A 10,097-nucleotide genomic window follows, 5' to 3' on the forward strand; every position below is an offset into this window, starting at 1 on the left:
CCTGCTTTAGCAGGGGGGGTTGAAGTAGATGATCTCTAGAGGCCCCTTCCAGCTCAATGATTCTGTAAATATAGGCTGCCACAGCCCCTGCCTGGTGCTTGGAGATGCATAGATTTTGTTGGACACAGGAGTGGAGTGTCCAGCTCTGGAGGCAATGTCTCAGCATGTGTTGAGACATCTTCTGAACAAGGGATCCAGGTTATGGGAGCATTGTGCAACTGGGGTTCGAGCCACTGAGGATGTCTGGAATAAGGTCTGAAGATGAAAAAAACCTCTTAGGAACTTGGAAGCATTCACAGCCATCCAGGAGGTTACTCTGGTTACGTCTATCTCTGCTGGCAACATGAAAGGTGCTGTGCAAATGTAGTTTTCTCCATCTACCTGTGCACAGCAATCCCAAGTCACAGTGCACATAACACCCCCCACTTCTGCTCCCTGATCTCCTTTAGTGTTTACTCAGCTACACAGATCCCCAGACACAAGAGGAGGTGGTTGTATGAGAAGCGGGAGACAGTGCTTTGCCTCAGCCCCAGGCTTGTTTGTGTGACTGGGGTGGCAGGGATACAGAATAGCTTCCAGCAGGCACCCCAATTCATACAGGTTTTTTCAAGTTCCCATTGAGTGCTAGAAATCACTTTGCCCCATACAGGACCTTGGCAGAGTTTGCTGTCAGGTCTCCTTCCCATATCTGGGGGTAGCAGCGGGTGGATGCAGCAAAGCTGGTTGCTTTTGGTGGCACCACAGCAAACCACAACTTGTGGTGGGCAGAAAGGCAGAGGGGACATTCAGCCTTATTTCCCTATCATAATAAAAGAAGAATATTTTCTCTTTCTGATTTTACATGCTGTAATTTTGTGTGGTGCAGCTGCTCCTGCCTGCAAATGCCAGTGTTGGGAAGGAGGATCAGCAGCCATGAGATGACAGCAGGAGACAGGGGATTGTGCACAACCCTTTTTCACCTCTGTAAGACAGAGGTTTTTGCAAAAGCTTTAGGCCACTCATTCTTTTCCTGAAGAGCCTGTGAAAGGTGTGACAGGGATGTCTGTCTGTGGGAAATCCCACCAGTGTCACAGATGATTTTGCCAAGGAGCAATCTGAAAACTACTGGAGGAAAATAGTTCAGGTTGGATGGAAAAGGTCACCCCTAAGAAGACCAGGATGCTGGTCATATGGAGCATCTAGTGATGGGTGTTCTTTCTATATATATATATTTTTTTTTTTTTTTTTCTACTTACTGAGTTTTAAAAGCACAGTACTGGACTATGAGGAATTCATCACCTGCAAGGTGATCTGTACCATGACCATTACAGACATGGCAACGTGTCCCTGTGAAGCTTATCAAGAACTTCCCATCAGCACTGCCTGGGATGAGGGGTGCACAGGTCCAGGGATTCTCTGTCTGTAGCCCCCATCAGCCCCCTAGGACCTCTTGTTAACTCACTCCCTTTCTCTTCTCACAGGCCCAGCGACCGTGGCGAAGGATGGGGCTGAAGCCAGCAACCCCGGCAGTCCTTGGAGTGTTGCTGGCCCTGGCCCTGCTGGTCCTGTCTCACCTGCCCCCATTGCCAGAGCAGTCCCCACCCTGGCCACCAGCATTGTCCCCTCCAGGCCCCCAGCAGGAGGTGGCTGCACCCCTGTTTGGGGAACAAACCCACAGAAAAATGTCCTCCATGCCCTCCTCTCGCTTGCGGTGGCACCAGGCTCCCAGCCAGAGCAGGAGGCAGCGGCGGGGGGTGGCAGGGGCTGCTCCCTCGTGGCTCTCTGATGATGACCTCCAGAAGATGAGACTGCTGGCCAGTGGGCAGGTGATCTCCAAAACCCGCATCCCGGCCCACGGACAAGTCCTACGAGTGGGTCTGCAGGCTGTGGGAAATGCTGAGGGGGACATCTTGCCAGCTGGCCCAGAGGAGGACTGCCAGGATGGGAGATGTGGGCTCATCAAGCGTCCCGGGGACCTCTATGAGGTGCTGGCCTTCCACCTGGACAGGGTTCTGGGGCTGAACCGCAGCCTGCCTGCAGTGGCCCGGCGCTTCACCAGCCACCTCCTGCCCTACAGCTACACTGATGGCTCCCCACGACCCATCGTCTGGTGGGCACCTGACCTCCAGCACCTGGAGGATGCCAACAATGACCAGAACTCCTGTGCCCTGGGCTGGCTGCAGTACCAGGAGATGCTGCAGCCCCATGGACCAATGTGGGTGGCTGGGGACGCTCCCTGCTCCAGCATCCCACGTGGTGAATGGAGCCGCTTGGCCCTCTTTGACTTTCTCCTCCAGGTAGGGCTGGGATGAGGGAGACTGACTCTCCCATCAGCTGTGCCACCTGGGCACCCCTGTTCCTGCCTTGTCTGACCATCATCTCTTTCTTCTCCATGGGCTCACATAGGCTGTAGTTTCTCAGGATGTATTTGTACCCATTAGCAAATGGGGAGCAGCAGAACTTTGGGCAGAAGTGGTTTGGCCCAAGCACAGTCCATGCTTGGGACATGCAAGGGAAACACAGGAAGGTTTTGGATGTGGCAAGTCTGCTCCTTTATGGATAAATTTTATTCCATCCCCATTTTCTCTGCTTTGCTTGGACGCAGGCAGCAGCTCAGGATGGGGCATCCCTGGGGACAAGCAGTGTGTTCTGTAACAGCCCCATAAGATTCAGCTTCTGGGGATCCTCTGCTGGTGCTAGAAATCAGGAGCCCTGTTCTTTCACATGGTGCTGCTTTGCTTCTCCTCAGGATTAATAGTGCTTAATCTTCTGTCTGGAAAATCACACCCTGCAGCTGCACGAGACTACGATAGCATCTCGGAGAGTTACCATTTCTTAGAGGGCAGCTGTGAGGAGGCAAAAGTGGTTAAAAAATAGCCTGCTTAGACACCTTGGGGCAGGAGCTTTGATTATCAGAAAAGGGGATACCGTCTGAAAGGGCAAGTATTAAACTAAAAAAAGAACAAGGTGAAGAAAGGGGGGAAAACAGACTATTAAAATACATATTGTCTTTTTTTTTTTTTTTTTTTGCGAAGCCTAACCATTAGTCTTTACCTCACACTATGTCTACAGAGGTGAAGCAGCTCTGGATGGGCTTGGAAATATTTTATCTGAAACATCCAAAGAGAAGATGCCCCAGGCCAAAATGCCATCAAGTGCAAAGGAAAGGCTGAGCCTGCAGGAGAAAGTATGTAGTTTTAAGGAGACTTTCCCTCAGAGGACCAAAGGCAATCCACAGCTTTTCCTCAATAAGTCTGATGGGATCCTCCCATGTGGAAAAGTCATGTAAAGGTAAAGAGGCTCTAAGTCAGCAGGATGTTATGGGAGATGGCTTCAGCCTCTCACAGCCCTTTCTGGGGCAGGAGACTTGAGCCCTGCTGTATATTGGAATTGAAACCTTGGTTGTTTTCTTCAACTAGCCTTAAGATTGGCAGCTTATATGTTGATTTCTCCTTGCATTTGCCATAAGGGAGCACCCCTCTCCAGAGCAAAATGCATGTGGAAGGTGGGCAGCTGCTGATAGCTTTGGCTTGCACTTGGAAAAGGGCCAAAAATGCATCATCTCCAAAGCTCTGCAGCCACATTCCTGCCCTTTGGCACCCACTTCCCAGTCTGGGGGAGAGCAAGGAAGTTTCCCTGGAGGAAGCCATCCCAGGCTGAGAGGCTGAGGGAGCTGGGGCTTTTCAGCCTGGAGGAGGCTCAGAGCAGACCTCATCACTCTCTACAACTCCCTGAAAGGAGGTTGTAGCCAGGGGGGGGTTGGTCTCTTTTCCCAGGCAACTCTCAGCAAGACAAGAGGGCATGGTCTCAAGTTGTGCCGGGGGAGGTTTAGGTTGGACATTAGAAAGAATTTCTTTACTGAGAGGGTGATCAGGCATTGGAATGGGCTGCCCCGGGAAGTGGTGGATTCTCCATCCCTGGAGATATTTAAAAAGAGACTGGATGTGGCACTCAGTGCCATGGTCTGGTAACTGCAGTGGCAGTGGATCAAGGGTTGGACTTGATGATCTCTGAGGTCCCTTCCAACCCAGCCAATTCTATGATTCTATGATTCTATGATTCTATGGCTGGAAAGCCTTGTCAGACCCAAGTGGATGCTTTGGTATGATGGCCAGGCTCCACATGGGACAAAAGAGGGTTTGAAGGGGAGCTTCTCACAGAGTTTGAGTTTGAATAGAAGGTGCAGCTGTATTTGTGTTCCAGGAGTAAAATCTAATGTCCCATTAGTCAGATTAGTTTAGGCTCTAGTGTACTGATCCACCTTGGTTTAACAGGCACTCGCAGGCAGGTACCTGAGCACATTTAATGTCTCTGTAAGTCCTCTCAGGCTGCCTTCATGTTCTGTACAGCCTGGAAAACAAGGTAGCAGCTGAGAGAAACAGCTGAGCTGAGCTTTCCAGGAGGTAGACAAAGGAGATGCATGGAGAAAATTTTCTTTCATTTCAGTGTGTTTTGTGTGAAACAACACTATAGAAGTTTTAACCAGTGCGTCTCCCAGTGGAGAAATGCTGACCCAAGTGCTTCATTAAATCTCAGGAAGCAGAGTTTTCCAGTATGGGATTAATCATAGTTCTCAGTGGGTTATGAATATAATGGCCATGGAAATCAAACTTGGTGCTTCCTGCAGCATCTTCTCCAGCACTTTATTAGTGTTCGGGTTCAGACTGAACTCTGTCTCAAATGGCAGCCTGTAATTGCCAAGTTTTTCTAATTATCAGGGTGAGGGGAACAGACAGCCACTGTGGATCACTTGGTTTATATATATATACATATATATATATAAAATCACAGAGTCATAGAATGTCAAATGATGTCCTGTCTTCTTCTGACAAAGATGCAGAAGCTTCACAAATACCAAGGAAGGCTATTGTTGCTGAGTCTGACAGAGATTTATTTCTTTTAAAAGTCCCTTGTCTCTTTGAGGGTGTGGATGAAAGGCTGGAAGCTGCCAAGCAGCACTGGGGTTTCTACAGGGACTGGGGTGGGAAGGTGGGGAGTTTGGCAGCCTTGACAACATGGAGCCTTAGCAGTGCCTGCAAATAATTAAACACAAATATAGCTAAAACAAGTCACCACAGCCCAACTTAAATGTCAGGCATTCTCTGCACAGATCACTTTTTCCCTTACAGATCTTTTTCCATTCATCGTCTTTCCATTGAGGGCTGCTCAGGTTACTGGTAGTTTGGATGAAAGGGTGTATATGAGCCAGGACTCAGAAGAAACCATCATCCAGTGCACCAAGACTAGAAAAAGAAAAAAAATTTCTTTCTGAGGTTTCAGAGCCTAGGTTTCCCTGGGTACATTTGGGTTTTTTCCCATTCCTCACTGTGTATATCTTCCCTTGGCCTCATCTGGAAGGATGACCAAGACTCTGTGCAAATATGGAATATGGAACTACCAGGTACAGAAGATGTCTGAGTTCCATCAGGAAAGCCTCTCACCATCACTGCTGTTGGTCCCTTCTCCAAACCATGAGGATTTCACAAGTCAGCTCAGCTTCTGAATTCTTCCCTGCCTCTGTCTCACTCACTCAATGGTGTATGCAGCTTTTCCTTTTCATGTCTATTGAGGATTCTTAGAAACCCTTTATTTTTCACTGAGCAGGAAAAGTTCTGGACCTCCTCACCCCTGGCACCTGTCCCTGCTAAGGTGTCCAAATATCTCCTGCAGGTTCATGATCGCCTGGACCGCTACTGCTGTGGGTTTCAGCCTGATCCCTCTGAGCCCTGTGTGGAGGAGATGCTCCATGAGAAGTGCCGAAACCCGGCAGAGCTGGTCCTGGTCCATATTCTGGTATGTCCCCACGATCCCCATTTTAGCTCAGGGCTAAAATGAAGATGCCTGGGAGGCCCTTGCAGCTGATGTCGCAGCAAGGGTAATGTAGGTCCCGTGGTGGGAGGTGCATTTTGGAGTGAGCTGGGCTTTGGCAGCTGCTGGCCCCAAGATGCTCTCAGGATTATCCAATGCATTAAAAAATTAGCCTCAACAGCCAAACCAGTGACTCCCCTCAGCAAGTGTACTTCTCCCTCCTGTCACGCTGTCAGGTCCGGAGGAGCATGCCGTCCCGCCTGGTGTTCATTGACAATGCAGGCAAACCACAGCACCCTGAGGAAAAGCTCAACTTCAGGCTCCTGCAAGGCATAGACAGGTAGGCAGGGTGATGCACACCCTCCTGGGGGCACGTCCCAGCTGAGGGCTGAGCTTGCACATGAGGGATGGACACCAGGCCTATGTGCACACATTCATGACACTCCTGTGAAGTGGGGCCCCCTCCCACCAGGGATGAGCCAGCTGGGTGGGCTCACAAACCACCACAGTTTCCCCTGCCCTGAAACTGGCTGCTCATCGTGCTTTAGGTGGCTGATGGCCATCTTTTAAAGCCATGTTTCCCTTCTCTAACTGGCAGCTGCACAAAAATAATGAATAATCAGATATTTCAGCATTTCTTGCCTCATTGCCCATCAGACATGTGGCACACCATCAGCCCCTTGATTTGGAGATCGTTTGGATCCATTTCTGATGGAGCTGTCACACACACTCGCCATGGGCAGAGCTTTGAGCATGAGGCTCCTTATCTCATGCCCCTTTGGGTGGACGTGCATTTCTCCTCAAAAGCACCAGGGTGCCCTTTGCAGGGGTGCCCTGCTGCTCCCTTCCTCTTTGCTTGGCCTTCCCTGGGTAACTCCTTCCCTTCTTCTCTCTCCCACTCTTTTGCTGCAGCTTCCCGGCGGCGGCGGTGTCCACGCTGCGGTCGGGCAGGTTGCAGAGCCTTCTGCTGGAGTCACTGCACCTGGATCAGGAGCTATGGGACAGCCAAGGTGGCACCAAGGGCCTGAGGCCCCTGCTTCAGACAATTGACAGGCGGGCACGAGTCCTGTTGCAGTACATCCAGGAGCACAACCTGACGGTGTTCAGGGACTCGCTGAGCTGAACCAAGCTCTGTCCAGATGTGGCACTCCTGCCTGGCAGATCCTGGCAGTGGTGAGTGTACCTCACACCCTTGATGTGGGCAATGGGAGACTGCATGCAGGTCTTTACCTCTCCAGAGGGTGTGTGGCCTCCTCACCTTGCAGAATGCCCTGGGAAAGGAGACAGGATTGCAGGGAACAGGAAAGAGAAGGAGGAAGCATCTCCTGATGCAACCCACATCTGCTTGAGCAGGACACCAAGCAACATTTATCAAGACACAGACTCAGTGTGGATTTTCATGGGGGGCACATTCAGAAGAATTTTTGAGTGCCTTTGTCCCCCACCTCCAACCAACTTTGAAAACTTGAGGCTTGGACTATTGAGCAGTTTATGGGGACCCCGGGAAGGGTTAAAACAGCAGTGAGAGGCACTGCTCAAGGCTGAGAGAAGTCACTGGCAGCCTTTTCATGGCCTTGCACTGGGCTTTTTGTTGATGCCTTGACCCTTTCCAAAACATTACAGGCAGAAAGGCTGGAGCAGCCTGGGGGAAGCCAGAGAGGAGCTTCCTAAGTGGATTAAGCAGGGGCAAGTCACCTGAGCCAAGCCCAGCTCCATCTTACCTCCCAGAAAGGAGGTGACGTGCCTGGGAGTGAGTGAAAACCACTGCATGAAGCCAGGATCAGGCAGGACCTCAGACTGCAGGCAGCACCTGGCAGTGTCTGCCATTGTGGTGCCTGGACAGGCCTGAGCTGCTGCCAAGGTGTGTTTGGAGGAGGGATTTGAAGGTTTCAGTCTCTCGCTTGCTCTTTCCCTTCTCTGTCAGGGGATTAAAAGGCCAACCTACCACCAGCTGTGCTGCCTGGGAAGAGTGTGCTTGCCCTCTTACTTCAGCATGGCTGCATGGAACTCTTTCCAAGGTTTGCAGAAAAATCTTTTAACAAAAATGCCAGGCTATTTCAGCAGAAGGCAATTGAGTGCAAAATTCTTTCTGAGCATGCTGGCACCTCTGGAAAAGCCCATTATTCTCCTGTCCCCTCTGTATGCTTTTGTCCAGCAGCCCACTGTGGCGGGCACAGAAGCATCTCAGCCAGGCAAGTCCTCAGGTGCCAGGGTAGAGGCAGAATTTAAAACCAAAATGAACAGGTGGAAAAAATGTATAGGGATGGGCTCTGTCAGAGCCTCTCTTGGTCTCCAAGGCATGTTTCCCATCTGGGATGTGGAATCAGTGCTTGCTTGCCAAGACCAGCTGGCTGTCAGCTTGCAGGTTGGTGGTTTGCCACTACAAGAAGTTTTTTTTTTTCCAAGGAGTGTCTGGGGAGTATCTACACCATTTCTACACCATTTCTACACCATTACAGGTGGATTCTCCATGTTTGAGGCACCTCAAGTCACTTGTGCCTTTGGAAAATCTCAATGAGACTGCTGTGGGCATCTGTGCTATGCTGTTGTTCTATTGCCCTAGATTTGGAGAACAAGGACACCCAAGCAGTGGGAGAGGCAGAAAAGGTGGGCATTCATGCCTCCCCTGCTCCAGCCATCTCAGCACCATGTCAGTTATAGAGCCTAAAAGGGGGGATACTTTAACACCTATGCTAATCAGCACAAGTAATTACCTTTTTATCCTTTTTCTTCTTTCTTAAATGAAGGTGAAGTGAGGTGTGGGTGACATGAGTCACCAAGCACAAGTGCTCTCAGAAAGTGCTGGTACTCAGCATTATGGGCACATCATCAGCATCCAGAGTGCCAGCAGCATCTTCCAGGAGTCCAGCCCTCCAGTTATATCAGGAGAGCCTTTCCCCATCAACCTCTCCACCCCATGGGTTATCACCCAGTTTGCCATGCCATGAGGTGGATGACTGTTGGGAAGCCCCAGTAAAGCCCAAAGCAAGGGGTTTCATTACTGGGAGGTCAGCTTAGCCTGTAAGCATGGAGGAGAACAAAATAACTCATCCTGGGTCCTGTGAAGAGCCATATCCAAGCACAGTTTTATACGAATAAAGGAGACTAAATGTAACAAAATTAAATCCAGAAAATATGATAGGAAAGGCAATGTGGTAATGAGAATATTAGTTAGGATGTGTGGCATCAGTCAAAGTTTTGTTTTTCTCCTTAAAATGAGAAATATAATTAGAAGATTTGGTTTCCAACCATGTAAGCCAGTTTCTCAGCAAGAGAAAAGTGAGGCACTGGGCTGTGGCCAGAGCTGTTGACTGGGCTGTTCTGGAACAGCAGCTTTTGCCTTGCATCTCTTGGTTGCATCTCTGGCCTCCAGATCCATCTGCTTGACCTTAACATTGCACAAAGTAGGGGGGATTTTTCTAGTTTGGGATTTTTTGGGGGGGGGTGTTGTTGTTTGGGTTTTGGGTTTGGTTTTTTTTTTTTTTTTTTGGTTGGGTTTTTTTTGTTGTTGTTGTTGTTTTGTTTATGTTTTTGTTTTGCATTTCTTTAGTTGTAACATGACTTTTTTCGTTAAACTCATGTTGTAACATTGATAAACACTTAACGCATGTGATGAATAAAAAGCAGTCTTGAAATAACAAGGAGCTTTGTATGGATAAATGAGAGAAGCAAAAGCCATGATCTTGCTGACATTGGTATTAGTCTCCTGTAATTAGTAATTTTTTCCATAGGCTTGTCTATATAGCCAGCAAAGCTGGCTCTGAACTGTGGTTACAGCTGTCTGGAGAAATCCCATGGGCTGCTCTGGCCATTTCAACCTCTACCACATAGCATCAGGTTCAGTTTGCTCCAGCTACAGATATGTTATATCTCCCATGATGAACCTGTTTTTATGAGTTTAAAACATAGTTATAAAAATTCAGACAGGGCCACGCCTGACAAACAAGATCTCATCTCAGGAGCGACACAGTTTTATCCAAATCTCACCAGGCATCATCATAGATATTGTTGGGGTGGAGTAACAAAAAAAAGGAAGGACATGGTATTTGCTGGCTGCGGAGCTGGGGCAGGACAGCTTTGGCTTTAAGAAGGAAGCAGCAACTAAGTGAGGGAAAAACCAATTGAGAAACAATTTAAGGCACTTACTTTGGGCTTGCAAGGGCTGAAGTGAAGGTGGCTCCCAGGGGGGACAATTAAATGTGACCTCTGTCCTATGAAGGATGCTCTTCCTAGCATCACTGGTGACAGGAGGGAGTGGAGCAGCAGCAAGGAGCCAAGGCCACTGGAAAAATGAAGATATTTACTTGCGA

At 49.3% G+C, this 10,097-nt stretch overlaps 1 protein-coding gene across 1 annotated transcript; it reads left to right on the forward strand.

Annotated features, from left to right (window-relative positions):
- The first annotated feature begins 1,466 nt into the window (after positions 1-1,466).
- Positions 1,467-7,992, forward strand: GASK1A (golgi associated kinase 1A). The gene is made up of 4 exons (XM_071738666.1): positions 1,467-2,276; positions 5,650-5,772; positions 6,024-6,127; positions 6,700-7,992. The coding sequence occupies exons 1-4, from the start codon at positions 1,482-1,484 to the stop codon at positions 6,908-6,910; spliced, it is 1,233 nt and encodes a 410-aa protein (XP_071594767.1). The 5' UTR covers positions 1,467-1,481; the 3' UTR covers positions 6,911-7,992.
- The last annotated feature ends 2,105 nt before the right edge of the window (positions 7,993-10,097 follow it).

Source organism: Heliangelus exortis, chromosome 2 (assembly GCF_036169615.1).
Source record: "Heliangelus exortis chromosome 2, bHelExo1.hap1, whole genome shotgun sequence".
Taxonomy (NCBI): Eukaryota; Metazoa; Chordata; class Aves; order Apodiformes; family Trochilidae; genus Heliangelus; species Heliangelus exortis.